The sequence below is a fragment of the Phaenicophaeus curvirostris genome, chromosome 11 (genome assembly GCF_032191515.1).
Source record: "Phaenicophaeus curvirostris isolate KB17595 chromosome 11, BPBGC_Pcur_1.0, whole genome shotgun sequence".
NCBI lineage: Eukaryota > Metazoa > Chordata > Aves > Cuculiformes > Cuculidae > Phaenicophaeus > Phaenicophaeus curvirostris.
The window spans coordinates 6,291,214-6,312,521 of record NC_091402.1 but is presented as its reverse complement, the minus strand read 5'-3'; the positions used below and the strand labels follow the sequence as shown (position 1 = coordinate 6,312,521).

General features: G+C 50.5%; 1 protein-coding gene across 22 annotated transcripts in view; it reads left to right on the top strand.

Annotated features, from left to right (window-relative positions):
* The first annotated feature begins 1,266 nt into the window (after positions 1-1,266).
* CADPS (calcium dependent secretion activator) overlaps positions 1,267-21,308 on the top strand; it is a 217,976-nt gene continuing 197,934 nt past the window's right edge. For 8 of the 22 annotated variants that reach the window (XM_069865970.1, XM_069865969.1, XM_069865972.1 and 5 more), the window contains exon 1: positions 1,269-1,729. In XM_069865970.1, the coding sequence (XP_069722071.1) occupies positions 1,361-1,729 (369 nt within the window). In that variant the 5' untranslated portion in view covers positions 1,269-1,360. Of the gene's footprint in view, positions 1,730-21,308 lie in introns of all 22 variants that reach the window. The other 14 variants (XM_069865984.1, XM_069865983.1, XM_069865986.1 and 11 more) reach the window with 5 other exon arrangements.

The window sequence follows — 21,308 nt, the reverse complement described above, 5'->3', positions numbered from 1 at the left end:
TATGAAAATCAATGAAAACAAAAACATTGAACGTACACAACGCCTTCACCTATTCATACCCAAGAGCTGTTCCTGAATCCCTTGGCTCACTCCAGGTAATCTTCAAGGCAGAAGACCACGATAGCACGGCACACGTAATAAGTAATGACTCGGGTGGAATATTTATTAGCAGTTTTGCATTTCAACTATGATTTCTAGCTGCTTTGAGGTGCAAGAAGGGCTGCTTGGTGGAAAGCAAACTTGCTGAGCGCCTCAAGTCTGCAGGGACTCATGTGGCTCACGCAGCTGTGGGGACACAGTGGTGTCTGAGTGCGGCTGTGGGGACACTGGGGACACAATTGTCTGTGGGGACACTGGGAGCACAGTGGTGTCTGTGTGGGGCTGGTGGACACTGGGGACACAGTGGTGTCTGTGGGGACACTGACAGGCAGTGGTGTCTGTGTGGGTCTGTGGGGACACAGTGCTATCTGTATAGGGTTCTGGGGACACTGAGGACACAGTAGTGTCTGTATGGGGCTCTGGGGATGCAGTGCGGTCTGTGTGGGGCTGTGGGAACACAGTCCTGTCTGTGTGGGGCTCTGGGGACACTGGGGACACAGTGGTGTTTGTATGGGGCTGTGGGGACACTGGGGGCACAGTGGTGTCTGTGGGGACACTGACAGGCAGTGCTGTCTGTGTGGGGCTCTAGGGACACTGGGGACGCAGTGCTGTCTGTGTGGGGCTGTGGGGACACAGTGCTATTTGTGTAGGGTTCTGGGGACACTGGGGACACAGCGGTGTCTATGTGGGGCTGTGGGGCCGCTGGGGCCGCAGTGCTGTCTGTGTGGGGCTTTGGGGACACTGGGGACACGGCAGCGTCTGTGAGGACACTGGGGACACAGTGCTGTCTGTGGGGACACTGACAGGCAGTGCTGTCTGTATGGGGCTCTGGGGATGCAGTGCTGTCTGTGTGGGTCTGTGGGGACACAGTCCTGTCTGTGTGGGGCTCTGGGGACACTGGGGATGCAGTGGTGTCTGTGTGGGGCTGTGGGGTCACCGGGGACGCAGCCCCCCCCCCGCGGGGACCCCCTCAGGCAGCGCCGCCCCTCCGCCTCCCCCGCGCGCGGCCGCGCCCCTCCGGCTCCCCCCGGGCGGGCATGCGCGGCGGGGCGGCCGCCGGCGCTCTCCGTTCAGCACCGCGGCCAGCGCCCGCCCGCGCGCGGAAGGGGGGGGTGGGGGCGGGGCCGGGGCGGGGCGGCGCGGGGGCGCGCGCGGGCGCGGCGAGCGGAGCCCGAGCGGGCAGAGCCGAGCCGAGCGGCCGCCGAGCCGGCGCAGCGCCCCGACCCGCCCGGCCCCGGCCGAGCCCGGCCCCGCCGCCGCGATGCTGGACCCGTCGTCCAGCGAGGAGGAGTCGGAGGAGCTGGTGGAGGAGGAGAGCGGGAAGGAGCCGCTGGCGCCCGCCGCCGCGCGGCTCTCGCCCAGCCGCCCCGGCGAGGGCCCCGGCGCCGGTGCCGGGGGCGGCGGGGGCAGCGCGGGGCTGCAGCCCGGCGGGCGGGGCGGCGGGGCGGCTCGGCCCGCCAGCCCCAGCCCCTCGGTGGCCAGCGAGAAGGAGAAGGACGAGCTGGAGCGGCTGCAGCGGGAGGAGGAGGAGAGGAAGAGGAAGCTGCAGCTCTACGTCTTCGTCATGCGCTGCATCGCCTACCCCTTCAATGCCAAGCAGCCCACCGACATGGCCCGCCGGCAGCAGAAGGTACGGCCGCGCCGGCTGCCCCGCCCGCCCCGCCGGCCACAGCACCCCCTGGACCCCCTATCGCTCCCCCCGCCACGCCTGGACCCCCATATCGCTCCCCCCCCGCCTTGACCCCTCTATCGCTCCCCTCTCTCCCTACGCACACCCCCCCACTTCTTGCCTGGACCCACCTATCGCTTCCTTCCCCTTGCCTGGACTCACCTATCGCTCCCCTCCACACACACCCCTCCCCCCCGGAGCCCCCCATTGATCCCCCCTCCCTGCCCTGCCTGGACCCCTTTCACTCCCCCCGTGTCCCCCCATCTCTCCCCCCACACCTGGACCCTCATCGCCCCCCCCCCCCGCATCCTCTCCCATCACCCACCATCACTCCCCCTCCTCCCCTCCTGGCATCAGCCCCCCTGTCTGCCCACCCCCAGCCCACTCCCCTAACCATCCTTCTACCCCTGCTTACTTGTCTCCCTGCATGCTCACCAAAATATCCTCTTGCTCCCCAACATCCCCATGCAGCCACCCAGGCACCCCAAGGGCAACCTGCAGGGCACCTTAGACCCGCACAGGTGGGGTTTGCTGGCAGCTTCCCTGTCTCGGGGTGCAGGGAAGCCCCCAGCCACCCTTCCTTGCCGCTCCCTACCATAGTCTCCTGCACGGAGCTGGCGCACTGACATATGGCATTGCTCCTAATTACGCAACGTTGGGATTCTTGAAGTTTGGGATGTTGGCTGTCCGAAGGTTGTCAAAGGGAAAGAAATGGGTTACTTTGCTGGAAAACACCAGGTACGCGCCCTTGCCTCTTGGAAGGGGACTTTGCAATTCCAGGCTTGCTGCAGAGTTTGCTTAACTGGGAGTGCTGGCACTGACGCGGGGAGTTACCGAGTCTCGTTTCAACTTCTTGTGTTTATGTGTGATGAGCTCCCCAATGCTAGCTTTCCGGCAAAATGTGACAGCAGAGCTTTGCGAGGAAGTCGCTGCCACCATCCTGACTCTTCCTCCCCAAGTGCGTCACCGCAGCAGGGCCGTGCGCTGCTCCAGCAAGAGGCTGGGTGGGAGCACTTCTCCCGGGCTCCTTATCCTGAGGAGTTGGTTTGGAGCTCACATCACTGCTGAGGCATGAGTTCATGGTCCAGGGCAGAAATTACGTTCCTCAGAGTTGTGGTCACGGGTGCAGTTCAGCCAGATGCAGCCAACCTTTTTCCCCTGTAGCAGCCAGAGTTAGGTGTGTGGTGGGTCGTAGCTCTCTGGAACAGCTGGCCCATTTCTTTCTCTGTTTTCAGTTGGGTTTCTTAGGCTGTGGTTTTAGCCTCAGTACTGTTCTGTGTTCACTGATGATCTTTACAAATTAGGCAGACTCCTGGATGTATTGATGCAAACGACATTCAGTTCTGCTACACCACAGGACTATTATTAGTCATTGCAACATACGGAGGTAGGAAAGTGTATCCGGACTGCGTGTAGTTTAAAGGCAATATAGGACAATCTGGTGTTGCTGGAAGGTTGAAGGATCTGCCTTTGTTTGCTGAGCAAAGTGCAGAGCTAAAGATATAGCTAGATTTGGGGAATTTAATACATGGTTTTTACCTAGAACCCTTTTTTTAGTAGACTGTGGATTTTAAGTCGTTTCCTGTTCAGCTTCTTTGTGTTAGAAAAAGATGATGGAATTTAAGTTATTGCTAATTTTGCTGCCCTGCAAGTGTTTCTAACACAAAAGTGACCAGAGATTGAAAAGAGTTTTTTCCAAAGGAGCAGGCAGTGCCTTAGTGGTCTGGGAAGAAGGGAGATTCAGAGTCCCAGAAATCAAAATACTGCACTGTGAAAGAACAGGAAGAGGAGAGGGAAAGAGAAAAGGGGGGGAATAAGGTGCAAGTGAAGCAAAGAAATGAGGAGTAATGAGAGAAAGGATAAAGTGGCAGCAATACTTGAGTGAATGAGCAAGTTACATGGGATCTTTGGAGGAAATAATCTCTGTGAAATGAATGTAGGGAAATGCGTCTGGTTATTTTTTAATACAGATAGCTAAAATAGGTGTGTCTTGGGAGCTTACCGTCTGCCCTCCAACTTAGCGGTGAGATGGAATTTGGAAAGCTAAATTTCACTTGACAACATGTGTTAAATTGAATACCCCCTCTTAATGGTGAATTCATTCTGGGGTTTTGTCTTCTGTATCCCCCTATGTTCAGTTGTCATGCAGGCTCCTGGTGGTAAGTCCTTGCCTTTTTTCCTTAACCGAGACTCCTATTAAAATCAGTTAAAGGACGTTCGGAGCCCGTAGTTTGTTGCTGGACTCTGGTGTGCTCCTCTGCTTTCCTCATGCATCCCTCTGGGAAAGCCTGCCCTTCCTCTTTGAGGGGGACTAAAAGGTGAGAGTGTGGGACTCGTTCCCTCTTGGGCACCGAGCGTCTGTCACAGTGGCTCTGACAGGTGAAATGGACTTTGCGTATTGGTTGGCCTTCAGTAGGGGTGGAAGTACCAGGTGCCCCCAGACTTATCAGGTTGGAGCAAATACATTTTGCTCCTCAGAGGAAAGGTGGGAGAAAACCAGGTTTTGGTCCCGCTGTGGTGGGAGCTGTTGCCTCAGTTTCCCCATCAGCAAGGTAGTGGATATAAAACTACTGCTTTTTATGTGTGTTGTTTGCCTCTTCACCCTCACAGCTTGCCATTTGCAAGGGAAATGTCTCATCCTGGGTGAAATGAGAAGCAGACACCCCCCCGCCAAGCATTGCATTTTGCAGTTGCGTGCTGCCCGGTCGCATAGGATTGTACTCCCACCTCTTTTGGTGCCAGAAGGAGAGGCTGCAGCATGAGGTGTTTGATCCAGTGCCTCCCATGGGCACCCTGGAGATGTGAGGGCCTTCACATGGGGCTGCACAGCCCCCCACACCTGCATCAGAGATGTGCTGAGCAGCCACTGCAGAGATGCTTTGGTGGAGCTGTGCAGCTGCGAGGGCTGGTGGGGAGGAGGAGGTCTGGCTTCACTTGGCCCACAGCTCTCCCCTGTAGCCCAGGAGGTGCTGCCACAGCTGTGCGCAGCCCAAGCAGGGTGACCATGGCTTTGCTGGCAAGGCTGTCACCCTACACAGCAGCTGCCTGGCATAACCCAGCATCTCTGGGTTACCTGGTAAGAACCAACCCATCTTCATGGGAGGTCCACAGGGCCTGAGATGGGCTGCATGCCAGGCTCATGGAGCCTGGGCTGCTTCTGTAGCTTCATCTCAGATTTTCTCAGAAAAGAAAGCAGTTGGTTTTCATAGAATCATAGAATCACCAGGTTGGAAAAGACCCACTGGATCATCAAGTCCAACCATTCCTATCAGTTACTAAACCATGTCCCTCAGCACCTCGTGCGCCTGTCCCTTAAACACCTCCATGGAAGGTGACTCAACCGCCTCTCTGGGCAGCCTGTTCCAGTGCCCAGTGACCTTTTCGGGGAAAAATTTCTTCCTGATGTTCAGCCTGAACCTCCCCTGGCGGAGCTTGAGGCCATTCCCTCTTGTCCTGTCCCCTGTCACTTGGGAGAAGAGGCCAGCTCCCTCCTCTCTACAACCTCCTTTCAGGTAGTTGTAGAGAGCAATGAGGTCTCCCCTCAGCCTCCTCTTCTCCAGGCTAAACACCCCCAGCTCTCTCAGCCGTTCCTCATAAGGCCTGTCCTCCAGCCCCCTCACCAGCTTTGTTGCTCTTCTCTGGACTCTCTCCAGAGCCTCAACATCCTTGTGGTGAGGGGCCCAGAACTGAACACAGTAAACAGTCTTGTTGCAGTCAGAGTGCTGAAGTTTTTGCCTGGGCTGGAGATCCGGTTGGTACCTCGCTTTTGAGGTATGTAATCCACTATATTTGGTCCAGCAGCACTGCTGTATTGGAGCTGGCTGCTACCCAGCCCCCTGGGGGCTGCTGTTCCGGTGTTGGGATGCACGGTCGCTGTGGGTACCGATGGTGTAGCAGCGCCTGTGTGTAGTGCTTTGGAGCTGGAAAATGCAGCCTGGTGTTTTACAGTGCTCGTGAACCACCTTGGAATAAAAAGAACGCTGTACTTAAGGTTCTGTTGCAACACAAATGTAATTACATGCAGTTTGATAAATTGTATTTGAGAGGGAAGAGAGCAGTGGAAATGTGTGAATGGACTGCGTAGCAGGGTATGCACTGCACGTGGTCATGACAGAATTGCTTGTTTATACCTATAATAAACTCTGTTTCCGATTTCAAGATGAATTCAAGCAAATGCCACTCAGAGCTGGTATTTTTCTGATGCTGACATCCCAGAAATTTCAGGAACAGAGTAAAACTTGTTTTTCAGATCAGTGTGTTCAAGCTTACACCTCTGCTTCTGGTTTATCTTGACATTTATATAGCAAGGCTTGGGTAGCTACGCATCTATGATGCTATCTGTGAGTTCTTGTATTTTCTTCTCACTTGCATTGTTTCCTAAGGAGAGAAAAAAAAGAAAAAGAAAAGAAAAAGGTTTGTTAGGTACCTGTCTGTGCTGTGTTGCTACAAGATGCTTGTCCCTTAAAAGCTTGGTGAAAACAGGGAGATCTTGTATTTATCGCCTACCCTACGTGGGAGGAAGGTGGCAGTGTGTGGGCAACCCTTGCTAAACAGTGGGGAATCTGAGCAATAGACCTACTGAACGTGTGGCCTGGGAGGAAAAGCTCCCATCAGAGCTCACACCTTGCTGGACTCTGAAGGCTCCAGCCTCACAATGCAGCTCAGGAGGAAAGCAGCTTTGCCAGCTCCGCTGCTCTCAGAACAACGTGTTTTAGTACTGCAGATGGCACTTAGCTTGGTAATTGCTTGCCCAGGATGCATTTAGTCTTTTCTCTAGCTCATGCTGACTTGTTGGAAGTAGCGTTGAGACAACCGTACATGATCTTACACAACCATACACGATTTGATAGGAATGGTTGGACTCGATGATCTAGTGGGTCTCTTCCAACTTGGTTATTCTATGATTCTATGACCTGTGCCTCTTGTTGCTTGAGCCTGACTGTCTGAAGCCTTTGGGAGGAGAGCTCAGCCAGTAGCCTGAGGAAGGCAGGCAGTGTGGAAGGCTCTGTAGTGATGCAGGTGAAGCACCCCTGGGTGTGGGTTACCCCTCTTGCTAAATATCTCCAAAGCATGGCAGCCAAAAGGCACAGTGCAACCAAGGAATCGGTGTTTGCTCATTCGGAGCAGCATAAACTGGGAGATCTTCCCTAGATAATTATCAGCTCTTTGAAAACACTTGTCAGGAAAGGGGAAGCAGGAAGAAGTCGGTAGGAGATAAAACTGTATCACTGCAATCCTGTTTGCCATCACCTGTTTTCCATCGCTGCTTTTCCTCCCCACAGAAGGAGGGAGCAGCAGGCAGGCAGCACGTGGGAGAGCACATCAGTTCCCAGCAGGATCAATGTGGAATGAAAAAAGTTCCAGCTTAGTTGCAGATTACTGGAGCTGCTCCTGGGAGAAGTGGCTTGTGATTTGGGTCCTTGTGTAAGCCTATGGGATGACGTTGGGTGCATTAGCAAAATTCTCAGTCAAATTCAGCAAAGCACTTAAGCTTGTGCTTTGCTGAATGCTGATTGATTTCAATGTGGTGCTTAATGCAGAACAGGTGTGAGGGATCAGAAACTCTGTTCAGTCGATTACAATGCATCTTAAAATATCAAATTTCTGACATTTTGGCATGTGTGCAGTTCCTATAACAGTTAGGAATACAGTAAAACTAGTGCAGCCTTCCAAATAAGCACATACTTCTTCCCTATCAAGGGTTGTGTTGTTACTCTCACGCTGTATTTACACAAGTTCTCTCTTAAACCCAAGATGATGTTCTTCTGGGACAGGTGGTGATGGGACTTGTTTTAGTGGCTTTCTGCTGGACAAACTGTGATTTTGTGGTCAGATTCTGCCCTGCTGGCCCCAGGAAACTCTTGGAGGCGTTTCTTCCAGCTCTGCAGGAGAAGTGAAGATGATGCTCTGCTTGTTTTCTCTCTGTTCCTGGGTTGCTTTTTAGTGCTGTTTAACAGAGTGCAGGGATAGGTCGAGGGGTAATGATTTTAAGCTGGGAGAGGGGTGGTCTAGATTAGATGTTAGGAGGAAATTTTTTACTGTGAGGGTGGTGAGGCACTGGCATGGGTTGCCCAGAGAAGCTGTAGATGCCTCATCCCTGGAGATGTTCAGGGCCAGATTGGATGAGGCTTTGAGCAGCCTGCTCTAGTGGAAAGTGTCCCTGCCCATGGTGGAGGGCTGGAACTGGACAATCTTTGAGGTCCCTTCTAATCCAAACCATTCTATGATTAAAAAGGTCCAGGCATGTCTCAAGCGTGAGCTGCGCCCTGTGCATGGCTCTGTACTTTCAGTAAATCTTGCAAGATAATTTAGTGCCATGCTGATAAAAACCTGGAAGTTGGGGTAGTCAGGGGCTGCCTTCGTCGCTTAGAAGGCTCCATGTGGGCATTGGCCACTGCCACCACAGGAGAGCTGTGCGCGTGGTTGGGGCTGCTGCAGGTCAGCTCTGTGCCAATGCTGATGTGAGGACGAGCCTGCCTGCGTTTCACTGCTGCTGGGAGAGTACTGCTGTGGGGAGGAAGGTCTGGCACATCTGAGATGCAGTGGTCCTTAGCAGCGTGGAGCACAGGATACTGGCATTGTGCTCAAATTGTCTGGATTTTGCAGAGAATGGTTACTTTTCAGCCAAAAAAACTTATATTTATTTTGCCAGTGCCTTATCTTAATTTAATTCTAGCAGATATTAAATATTTGTCATACTTCGGCTGTTTATATGCTTGCACCTCATTGGATTGGGATGCAGGTAATTAAATAGGCTGTGAGCTTTGTCATAGACCATTGTAAAACTTCGCAGTTCGTGATCCACAGACTGACGATTCAATTATTGTGGGTGGCACCTCTTGGGCCAGAGGTGTTGTGAGCTAAGAGTGGAGAAGACTCATCAGATCATGCAGCTCCAACTGCTGCTAAAGCCCATTGTTTCCAGAAAGGATTATTTATGGCCTTGCTTTGTGTAGTCCAGACACTCTCCCTGAAACACTTTGCCTTTTGCACAACTTGTAATTCCTTCTGCAGAATGATGAGTCGCTCGTTCTCCATTCACCTAAGTGGGAAGCGGTCAGCAAGTCATTTCCCTATATAATTTTTTGTTAGCTGGAGAAGGATTTAATTGGTTTTTAGTGGTTTAGCAGTAGGAGCCCAGCCATCACAACGCTGCTACTACAGCGTGTGTGTACACCCCCCTTACGGCTACTGCCAGTGCCTTAGTCCAGGGGGATATGAGGCAAACATCCTATTTCTGTTTGATTATGCAAATCTGATTAATGTGTTAAGACCAATCAATATAGTATAATCAATAAAGCTGTTGCTTGATTGGTGTCAATGGGAATTCATCCAGTGGCTTCAGCAGTGCCAGGGTTTCACCTGCTAAGAATCACATATATTTTAGTGTGTCTTTAAAAACAAGGCTAATTAAAAAAGCATGCGTGGCTCCTCAGAGGTGGGGTTTGACAGGTGACCCTCAAAGATCTTGCCTTCCTGGAAACAGAGCAAGCTGAGGTACAAGGGAAGGCAGCACCTTGCTCCTCATCTCATGGAGAGCGTCGTGCAGGCACGGGAGGACAGGCAGAGCTCATCTCCTTGCCTTAGCTGCTCCACGTGGGAAGTGGTGCCACTAGCTCCCAGCAGGTCATAACTGGTCCACCCTGCTCATAGGGCATGCTTTGAGGTCCAACTGTGTCTTCATAAATGTGAGAGAGGGGAGGTTCAAAAGGTAGCAGGTTCCTGGGGAGTTTCCCTATGTTGTTACCCTGGAGCATCCGAACCTGGCACTTTCTTTAAAAGAAGTGACTTGTGGGTGCAGGATAAACCAACCAAAGCCCCTCAGGTTTCTTCTATATTGGGTGAGCATCATCCTAAAAACCAGACATAAATGCAGTCACTGAGTGTTTGATGTGAACATGTGAAGCTGTTGTTTGAAAAGGTGCTTTTAGTAATAGTATTTGGTATTGTTTGACTGTGGCTCAGGCTGATAAAGTCAGACATTTTCTAGAATGTAAATACCCGAGTCAAAATGTCATACAAATGTTTATTCAGCTTGGGGTAAGCGATGCCATGCTTGTGGTTGCCATGGTTCAAAACCTGTATGTCTCACAGTAAGATTGTGAGCTTGGACCTCTAGTAGCATGAGGTGTATAGTGACCCTGGTGAGGAGACGTTAGTACAGGCTGTTTCCATCCTGGAGGGGATGGAAAACTGCCCCCCTGCACAACTCGGTGGCTTGGGCCCCACGACTTGATGGTTTGACCCATGTGCTTCAGGACAGCCATGTGGCCACAACCACTCAAGTGCTGAGCGTCTGTCCATACCCAGATGTTAGAATTTGATGAAGAGACTTAATGAAATCTAAATTTAGTCATGTTTTAACAAGCCCCAAGGATGTTGGTGGTGCTGCAGTGTTTAAGTTTCGGGATTGGAGATGTGGTGTGCAGGTCTTGAAGGAACCCCACTGACTTTGGTAGGACTTTGGGCTGATGCCACAATGCATTTGTATAAATACCCTGGCAAACAGAGTGGTCCAGCAGTGTCCTGTCTTGATCTCATGGGCTAAATAAGGGTGATGTTCACCCAAGGGCAGGACGCTCTTTGTCTTTAGAATATGATGAGACAGTCTTCAGTTCTGCCTTTACCTGTAGACCCCGTTTCCACCAAACTCATGTTTTGGTTGGGATTTAGATTGACACTTGATGACTTAAGGTAAGTGTTGGGTATGAATTAGATCTGATCCCATTCAAGCATGGAGCAGAGTGACCCTGTACCTATAAACCAATTGCCTGCTGTTTTTCTTCACCCAAAGGAAGAATCTTAGGGAGGAACAACTCAAGGAACTTTTCAGCAGTGAAAAAGTAGTACTTATTTCAGATGATGTTGTTGCCTAACATACTTCTGCAGGAGGAAAGCCCTGCATCCAAAGCAGTCGCAGCCCTGAGGCGTGGCTCAGCTCAGTCTCTTGCAGCAGGGATTGAAGGGGATGTGGGCTCCCATTGCCTTGCAGGGGAGGAGAATAATAGGGAGAAAAGGCTGTTTTCCATGCTCACACTGAGATGAATCACTGATAGAAGCAGCTATTTGTTAAGAAATGTCTTACTGAAACTTTGCCTTGTGAAGAGCATCAGTGGTGTGATCTCTAGCTTCTGAATTTGATCCTGAGCACCTGCTGAGCTGAGAGTTTGCACATACTTTAAGTCTGTAGTAACCACTGATGTCGATTAGCTGCAATGTGTGTTTGCGATCAGAAAGATGTGTGGGGCATGCAGATTCCTAGAGAAAGCATTTCTCCCTTCCCTCAGGAATTTATCACGTTACCAGGCCAGAGGATGCTAAGTCAGCATTGCCCTGAGACACAGAAGGCTGCGTGTTGGGGTGCAGGATTTTACCATCTTAAGCACCCCAGTTTGCAGCCGTGGCTGCAAACTGGGGTGCTTAAGATGGTAAAATCCTGCACCCCAACACGCAGCCTTTCCAACCTCCATGTCACAGGGGGACTTTTCCTGGAGCCATTCAGAGAGAGAGGTGGCAATTTGCTAGTTTTCAGAGGGATGTGGGTGTGAGTCTCACGGGTCATTTTGGAGCCTGGGGAATCAACCAATTTACAGGCTCAATCTGAGAACAGGAGGGGAAAAGCTGCCTGGCTGGTGGCACCCTGGTGAGGTTTGGTATTTGGTAACCAGAGGGAACTTAAACCAATGCTCCTAAACACAGCACAGTACTCGCTGGAGTGAGATGTGATGTTAGTTCAAAGAGGAGGCGGATTTATGGTCAACAACTTATTTTTTTCCTCTTATATAGACTGCATTTTTCTGTACATGACCTCACTGTCCCTTCCACCACTCATCTGATTTCCAGCTGGTGCTTTGCTTGGAAACAAGCTCTTGTCCTGAGGAGAGATTTGGGGAAGCCCTGTCCAGCCAGTTGGCCAAGAAAACCTAGTTACTGCAAAGGCATTTTGGAAGAGGTTTCTGGGCTCACTCTTGCTGACTTTGGCATGTAGCTATGGAGGAGACAAACTCTTCTGTGAGGAGCCCAGTGCAGCCCTTGTGCCTGCCACTCGGAGCTCCCATTGGATATCCATCTCATCAGTGGGGGCCTGGAAGGAGAGGGGCTTCAGAAGTTATTTTTTAGGTACAGAAAATATGAGATGGTTTGGGAGCAGTTAAGTGAAGCTGTTCGGAAGTTCTGCTGGGACTGCTGTTGATGCTGACTAGCTTTTGCCTGGCATGCTGTGGGGAGGGCCAGCTGCTCTTGCACCTCAGCAGCAGAGGATTTAGGCAGCTGGAAGGTGACGCAGGCATCACACAAGCAGAACATCAAGCAAAAGGCAAATTTCCTCCGAGATGCTAAATATGCTTTCCTGAGTCAGCAAAAGGGCACAAATGCTTTGCATATTGTACATGCCGAGTTTGCTTTTATTACCTACACCCCTAGATTTTTTCCCTCCCTTCTAGCAGACGGTTCCCACCCTTCTTGCAACCAGAGCCGACAGGCTCATTGCTGCCTCGGAAGGAAGCTAATGGGGTGACGCAGCAGGAGCCAGCTGCTCTACCTGCATGGTGACAATGCAAGGATGAAGGAAGGGCACAGCCAGCGTTTCTTCAGCCACGGACAAGGCTGCGTGACCCGCCAGCGGTGGCTGCTGAAAAAGCCAGCGCTGTGCCTCCCATTCCTGGCACCGCAGACCACCCTCTGCCAGCAAGACCTCTAGGCAGAGGCCATCTGCTGCTGTTATCTGGGGATGTGCAGCTGTCTGAGCTGCACGGGGTTGGTTTTTGGTGCACAGCCAAGAGCTAGCTGGAGTTAGGACTGCAGAGACTTTGTGTGTGCTCAGTCATTCGCAAGGGCAGAGCAGCTCCCAAGCGTGAATCGATTCTGATGCTCTGCGGTGGGAAGGAGCAGGGAAGGGCACCAGGCCTAGCTGAGGGAGTTTGGAGCTGGGAACTGACAGCTTTGCTCCTTGATTTTTCTGGGCCTTTGGTGCTTCAGTCTGCAAAGTTTCCCCCTCCAGAGGGTTATCTGTGAAGGAACTGGGGAAGGAAGGAGGGTTTGCTCACAACTTTAAAGTGTGGCTGGATTTTCCTTTTCATAGAATCATAGAACAGTTTGGGTTGGAAGGGACCTCAAAGATCATCCAGTTCCAACTCCCCTGCCATGGACAGGGACACCTCCCACTGGATCAGGTTGCTCAGAACCGCATCCAACCTGGCCTTGAACATCTCCAAGGCTGGGGCTTCCCCAGTTTCTCTGGGCATCCTGTGCCAGTGCCTCCCTGCTCTCACAGTAAAAAACTTCTTGCTAATGTCTAACCTAAATCTCCCCTCTTTCAGCTCAAAACTTGCCCCTCATTCTATCCCTGCACTCTCTGAGCAAGAGCCCCTCCTCAGCTTTCCTGAAGCCCCTTTCCGTACTGGAAGGCTGCTCTAAGGTCTCTCCATAACCTTCTCTTCTCCAGGCTGAACAACCCCAACTCTCTCAGCCTGTCCATCTCCCATTTGCAGTGCAGTGGGCACAGCCCAGGGCCATGCAAGGATGGAGACGAAAAGTACTTTTTTAGCCTCTAATTGTCTTAAGAGAAGTAGTCTTCAAAAAACTCAAGTTGATTGTGCAGTGGTGGTTTACATTGGCCAGGGGTCTGCCTGGTACGACTTTTGCTCATGGTGCTTCTGCTCTTACGGATGTTGGTCATGATGCTGCAAAGTCTCTGCCCCTACCTTCAGCTGTGGTCTCGTGGGTTTTATCTGCTCTGAGGGTTCCTTCTCCCTCAGGACCTCTCACAGCACGTTCCCTCACAGCCCGAGCCATGTGCCCAGCAGAGTGCCTTGGGGCAGCTGGTGTGCTTGTTCCAGCTTAGCTGGCCTAGGGAAGGAGGGCTGGGCAGGGAATGGCACCAGAGCTTGGTCTTCAGGCAGAAAGTTAACTGCTTGCAGTGGCTGCCATGAGCCTGTATGGCCAAGACATGGGCATCCCCACAGGGGTAATGTGTGTGCAGAGCAGTCATGCTTCTCACTGCGGAGCAGAGCGGGCACACCTGAGGGATAGGCAGGGAGCAGAAGGAGCACGCTGGTGGATAGGGGAGGTGGATTTGGCATTTGAATTGTGCTTTTAAACCTCCCTCTTGCTGTTAAATGCTGTTGCAGGTGCATGCGTGCTCTTGCTTTTGAAAGGATTTGGAGCGGAGCACGGCAGGGTCTGCATGGGTGCTGATGAGCAGTGTGATTAGGGGGTTCCTCCACTGGTAGTGGCAGCCACTGAACTGCCAGGACTCTGGTGCCATACGCAGTGCTGGCTGGTATAAAATGGATGTTTCTTTCTAAGGCTATTTTGCATCTCTGCTGCTGGACTTTTATTTGGAGTTCCTCAAGCTGTGACCTCTGCAGCCTCTGTTGCAAAGCTTGCGCTTGGCACATATTTCATGCAGAAGGATGTGTGTGATAGACATCCTTCCTGTAATCTCATCTCTCTGTAAACTCTCTTCTCTCAGCTTCAGAACATTCCTGTCCACACAGAAGTCACCCCAAAAGTGAATTGGATCCTACTGAGCGGGACAGTCTTCCCATCACCTATTTATAGTGCGTGCAATTACCCTCCGTGCATCTCGGAACTCTAATTGCCTTTTTATTGCTGTTTAGCAGTGTGTTAAAGGTTTTTGAATGCTCATGCCTTGTTTTCTCATTAGCTCTATTTATTCCTCCTTTGGCTCCCTTCCTCAACCTCATCAAATTTAACATCATCTTGCCTTCGGGGCCTTGGGCAGCTCTGCCACTTCTTACTTGTTCTCCTTGTGTTGCTGCTCCAGATGCTCTGTGTTCCTTGGTCTCGCTCTGACGTGCTGTCGGGGCCCATCTCCTGGAAAGGGCTCTGCTCCTGCTGTGATGTCCTGCCAACAAGCTGCCTTGCATCAGGCAGAGCTGGTTAGCCTGGGAACGCTGCTCGGGCAGTTAGTGATGGGTACCTGATCTGGGAATGGGGAGTGATGGTCAAGTATGGAAAGGAGCTGGTAGCCTGGGTTCGTCTCATGCAGTCTCTGACTGCAAAGTCCTTTTCTATGTTATCTGCTTTATCTTTTAGCCCTGTTCTGTGGCATTTCCATAGCTTGAATTAATTTAATTATCCCTCGAGGTGCTTGCTTGCTCACAGTTGTCTGGGACTTTATTGCCCTCCTCTTGTGTATCGAGGAGCCCACACAACTCTGAATCATCAGTAAATGTAATCATGGTGCTTGATGCTTGTTCTTCCAAATCCATGATGTATACAATAAATGAAATTGGTCTTAATACCAATCTGTGCCTCCCCTTTCAGCACCTGTTATGTTCCAAAACATTTCTTCAGTTCATACAGCCTGACCACTCCATCCTAACTGCATTTGTATTGAATAAATATATTAATATTTTATGTGAAATTGTATCAAAAGCTTTCTCACCCACAGGTAGCTTATGGCCAGAGCTCATTCCTGGCAGCCTGAGCACATCTGCTAGACGTGGTGTCAGCTTGGTGAGGACTTGGTGATGGAGCTTAGTTGAGGAGCCTGTGGTGCGCAGCAGGTTGCAGGTTCAGGGCAAGGAAGTGCACGGTCTGCTAGCCTGCACCCCTGCCTGTGGCCAGCATTCACCTGCAGCCCCGTTTGGCTTGTGGCGTGGCATGGGCTGTGTGGTGCTGCCTCAGGCTGGCATCCTCACTGGTGGGCTCCAGCCAAGCATGGGGTTTCATTAGTCAAAGAGCAAGTTACTGAACTAGAACAGGGACTGGAGTTCCCTGGTCTTGGAGGAGGTTTGCTGTTTCAGGTTCTTTGTGCTCTGGTGAAAGCGGAGGCAAAGCTTGGCAGTTTGGGCCCTGGCTGGGAGTTTGGGTTTGAACTAAGTTACAAACTCTGCTCCCTGCTCACTCGTTCAGAAGCCCACACTGTTCTCCAGGTCTTTCTTGAGCTGCCATAAATAAAAAAAGGTGATGAAAATATTTCTCTTTCCTCCACAGAGCACTGGAAGACAACAAGGGCTTATGAGATGCTGGGTTAATTGCTTAGTGCAGGGTGTGTGGTTCTGGACCTGGTGAAAGCAGCCGTGCTGTAGCTCAGAGACACGCAAACACGAAGCGTCAGTGGATTGCCTCTTCTGCAGCTTGCTGTGTCCTCCGAGCAACTCTTACAGCTGCTCACTCTCATAATAAGAGTTAACAGTCTTGCGTAGTTCATGCTTACAAGTTGTACATACTTGGTGATAGGAGCCAATGTTTAATTTACACACATGGAGCTTCATATAGACCTTAACAACTCTCTGCACGATATCTGTGCACCCTTTCCTCCTCCCTATTTGTATTTGGGAAAGTGGGCAGCAGGCTGCCAGGTGTTTCTGTACACAGGGGAGTACTTGGCCTGCGTGCAGCTTGCTCCTTTGTTGGCTTCTGAGCTCGTCACGAGTGCTGCTGTCCTTCAGGAGGGTGCAGCAGGGAGAATTACACTGTAATGCAGAAGCAGGACAGGAAAATCTTCAGCCTTGGTGCTCCCAAAACCCAGCTGCTGTATGAAAGGGAGGCAGCCTGGAGTACTGAGTCTGGTATCGCCTTGCTGGGAGCCTGCAAAGCAAAGCTTTGTTCCAGACGGGCTCTCTCTGGATGCACAGGCATGTGCTTCGTCTGTCCTTGCTTAGGGCACTCACAGTGCAAACCGTGACTGAGACCAGGGCTTCCAGATGTTTGTCCTGTGGTGGTCACTAAGGCTTACAGGGACAAACTAAACGGCACTACCAAGGGAGGGGCTTTTAAACTAGTGTAACAACTCCATGGCACTGGTGAAGCCCATACGAGCAGGAAAAGAGCAAAACCCCAGTCCTTTCGTGTCAGCCGAATGCACAAGATTCAGTGGTCAGGAAGAAGCAGATGGCTTACTATTTCTGTACCCTTTCGTTTGATTGCTGCAGGTCTGGGAGGGAGTTACAGCTGCTCCAGTAGTGTGGCAAATTGTCTCCATTGATCTTGTGATGTTACGCCTCGATGATGTCAGATGGTATCTTTGCATTGCGTATATGTTCAGAGTAAGCAAATCGCAGTGTTTTTCCTGTTAAAATTTAATGATGAAAGATGACACTGTAAGAAGTTCCTTTTCTTTTTTTCTTTAACCAGTTGTTTCATCTACTGTATAACCCTCATGCTAATGGTGATAATCTTTCCTTGCTGTGGCTCAGGAGAACAGATCTGTCTTTTCAATATTTTCTTCTTTTTTTTTTTTTTTTTTTACCTAGACAGAATTTGGAGGGTTTTTTAACAGCTCTGATTCTTTGCTTGGCAATGCTGTGACCTATATTCAAGGTGAAACTTGTGATAAATATTTGCTTTGGGGAGGTAGGCACAACCATGGTTTTGAGGAGATTAAGGCCTGTCAGGCACCAACCCTCATTTCAATTAGACGTCAAAATGCAAATCATCCAGGTTTCAGAATGTGCCAAGGTGAGAGTAGAAAGGACTTTAATCCATTCTGAGATTAAGCTGAAATCCTCGTGTGCTTTAATTGTTCTTGGTGCGTTATGCTGGCTAGGAATGGTGTGAGGGTAAGTCAAAGTTGTGCAAGGAAACCCTTCAATGATATTTTTTTTTTAATGCTTGCTGGCAGCAGGTAGTACTTGCTCGCTCAAAAGACTATCAGCCCTCATATGACACAAAAATGACTCTGTAATGACAGGTCCCCATATTCTAATGGCTAGATAATTATTCAGTTTTGCATGGCTTATTAGCGGGTAAGCGGTGGTGAGCCAGGCTGTGGTGTGCCCTGCACAGGCTGCACTTTTGTGTGAGCATCTCTGCATGATTTCTGGGGAACATGGGGCATGATCTCCCCTCTGCCCTGCCCGCATCGCCCTGGGCAGCGGTGGGGACCAGAGCGCACAGTGTGAGACTGTGCCTGAGGTGGATGCAGAGGACATTCTGTGCTCTTAGTATTCCCATCTGCGGGGTGGTGTTGCTGGCTCCACATGTTTTGACTGGAAAACCAACAGTAACAACAAAACCTGGAAGGTTTTTAAGGTTTATATGGAGGTGCATCCTAGTTTGGGCATCCCTGCTGATAGGATTTTGCTAAATCGCCTCTTGGTGCTTTTGGTTGAACCAGCTTCTTTCATGGAGGAGGATCGTAAAAAACCAGGCAGTTTTCTTAAAGCAAGAAAAGAAAGCTCCAGCAAAGGCAAGTGCACCGTGGGAGCTACAGGCAGACCTCCCTAGGTGACCCATGGGACCAGCCAGCCCTGCGTGACCAACACTGGTCCCTGTCCTAGCCAAGAGCTGGGGTTGCCTTGCAAAGACAAGGGGACTTCATTGCAGGATGGCAGGGCATGGGAGCAAACCCCATGCTGCTGGCAGCTCCTCCACTGGCTTGGATGGGGCAGTGATGCTGAGTGGGGCCACAGCCATAAGGCACTGAGCATCAGTATCACTAAATAGCAGGACTGGAGGTTTTCCTCACAATGCTGGTGCCTTGGGGAGAGATGGTGCCTGGAGCAGAAAGCACAGTTTGCTAAAGCGAGGAGGAGCACATTAGCCCCAGGACCTTGGGAGCTGGAGTGGGAAGTCTCTGAAATGTTTTCATTCTCTCTGCTTGAATAGATAAGTTACGGTTTTAGAAACTGTAACATAAATGAAATATGATGTTTCTACTCTCCAGTCTTTCCTTTTCATATATCTGCTTCTCCTTCTGGATTCTCAGCAAACATTAATGAAAATCTTGGGGGTGAGGACCAACAAAAACCAACTTGTCTCTGTTGAAACCATGTGTACAAGGTCATAGCTGTGTATGTAGCAAATCTCACAGGACTTGAAAAATGTCCTTGGTGTCATCTTGTGCAATTTATCAAGGGTATATATGGAGTCAGAGCACTACTTTGCACCAGAGATGGCAACCATACACTATAGTTCTACATTGTGCCTCTCTCTGTACCCAGCTTGCATGATTAAGAATTGTAGATATAAGGCTGGTAAACTCAATGAAAAAATAGCAAAAATGTGGATTATGCAGCTATTTTCATAGCAAAACACTTAATTATGGTTGTGTATAGACTTTGCACTAGAAAAACTGCTGTAGATGGAGAAGCTGTATAATTTTCTATGGTTTTGAGAGCTGGACCTTGCCTAAAGGGTGTTTGCAGGCACCCCCCATCACCCCTTCCCGAGGGAGCTGAGCAGCCAGTGAGTCCCTCGTGACCTGGGCATTGCTCCTGGGAGCTGTGGAAGTCAGGGACCGAGCCCAGGTGGGAAGGGTTCAGACGGGGAGGCAAAGGCAAGGGGACAACCTTCTGCATCATGTGAGCTGCTGCTGAATCACTGTTTACGCTGTTTCTGTACCTGCTGACTCAATGCATGGAAATAGGGTGTTTCTATTTTTAGTTCTTACCTTGTGCACTCATGCACACATATGCTGAAATTAGACTTCTTGTGATAGGAGCATTTTTGTACCTACACGGGGAAAGTATTTCAGAGTTGTGTCAAAGTAATGATTCCCAGTTTCTTCCCTTCCTAACATCACCTGCACGAGGAGAGAGTGGAGGAGAGCTGCTGGCTCCAGGTGGTAGTAAAGTGGTGTGGGAGGGAGCTGACTGCCTCAGAGCTGCCTGTCTGCTTGGTGCCATCCAGCTGTGGTCCTGCTCTGCTGACTTTCTGGCACCAGAATAGCAGCTGCCAAATTTTATTCCATATCCTGCTGGCTTCCTTTACCCTCTTGTTCAGAGCTGATTTGGTACCTAAATCATCTATCGACTATTGCAGCAGGACCGGAGTGTTTTAGTTTGCTGCTGTCGGTTTTCACTTATCTGTGATTTCCTTTGCCCCTGTCATTGCTCATTGATGCTGGTGGAGCCATATCGAGCTCTATCAGCAGAGGAGTGGGTCCCAAGGTGAAACCAGCACATTCGTGTTGGCAGGAGTTAAGTTGGCTGTTACCTGCTGCTACAGTTAATTGTGTTGAGAAAACAGGTGCCCCTGTTGCATAGGAGCTGGGACAATGAGGTGAGGTAAAGCAGTGATTTGCCAGTGGCAAAAAATCACACCGATTTCACTGGGGCTGAGATCTGGTTTACTTTGTTAATGCTGCACGGAACAGGAGTGTAAAGGTGGTTGCTGGTGGAATATTCCAGTGAAAACAAGGCTTTGTCATCCTAGTGTATTGGGATTGACAATGGCATTTTGGGAAGAGAAGAAATGAAAAGCAAGTGCTCTGCTTTTAAGTGGCTCTGTCATCCACGTGGCAGCAGCTCTGCGGCACTGTCCTCAACTACTGTGGCTTCAGAACCTGGCTGGGATTCCACAGAGCTGATGAGATTATTTGACTTAGTGATACTATTTAGAAGATGCAATTTTCCCTCTCTGGTGTCCTCCCGGTGTGCGAGGTGCTGGTCCTTGCCACCAGAAAGCCTGGGAGAGGGAACTGTTGCTCAGCTGAGTGAACTGGCACAAATGCTGATAGCAGACTGGTGTGAGTGCTGTCTGTGTGCAGAAAGGCTCGTCAGGATTCCTGCCTTAAAACCCCTGCACCCAAAACCTTAATGCCATATTTGCATCTATGATGTTCCTCCAGCTGCCCTCTTGGGTTTGCTGTCAGGAGAAGGTGGCAGGGGAGACTCTGCTACTCTTCAGTGCTGAGCGAGGTTTGGCGTTGGCTGGTGGGAATTGCAGCTTTTACCCCAAGGTCTCTGTATCTTTGATTCCTGGAAAGTCTGATTGATAAATTGCCATCTCCCAGCAGGTCTTGTGTCCTAAACTGCGTGCATCAGACCCTGAAGCAGTCTTGTCTTCCTTGCATAGCTGCTTCAGAGAGTCAATATCCAGAAACTAGTGTTGCCTCCAATTTCAGATCATTTCTCAAATAGCCATTAACTGTGCTGTGAGAGTTTGGGCTGGCCAGAGAGAATGACTTAGTCATTGTCATACTCACCCTGGCCCAATGAATGCCTGACGTCTTCTGGCTCCTTTGCTGCCCTTCGTCATTCCAGTGCTTGGCACCTGTACCCAGGAGAGCACAGTGTCCTTGTGAAACCCTCGCTGGGTGAGTTCCTCCCCTTATTTCAGGATTATCAGGAATGAAGCAGTCACTTGCACCACTACAGAATAGTTTTCTGCCTCTGGAGCCATGCACAGAGCTGCTCCACATTCATTCCTTGCTGCATGCATAACTCCAGCTTTTTACCAGTATGAAAAAGCCTGCTGAAATATTTTGAAACTTCACAGCAGGAAAGAGTTGTTTTTTATACTCCGTTGTGTTTCCAACCCAACTTTTGAGCTGTTTGCCAGAAGCATACACATGGGTATAAGTGCATTGATTTCATGTGGACTTGTTTTCCATGCATTGGTGGCTGCCATGTGGTGGGGCATCTCCAGTGTCTGCTGGAAGCCACCCTTGGCAGAAGGGAAAGAAAGGGAAGAAGGAAGCTGGGGAGAGGTGGGAGGAAGGTGCTAGTACTGAAGGAGAAACACTGCTTCTGCTTTGCCTGCCTTCAAAGGTGCAAGGAGGGCCTCCAGTCCGTGGCAGGACACTCATCAGCTGGGAATAGGGTAGAGCAGGGGATTGGTGCATCCC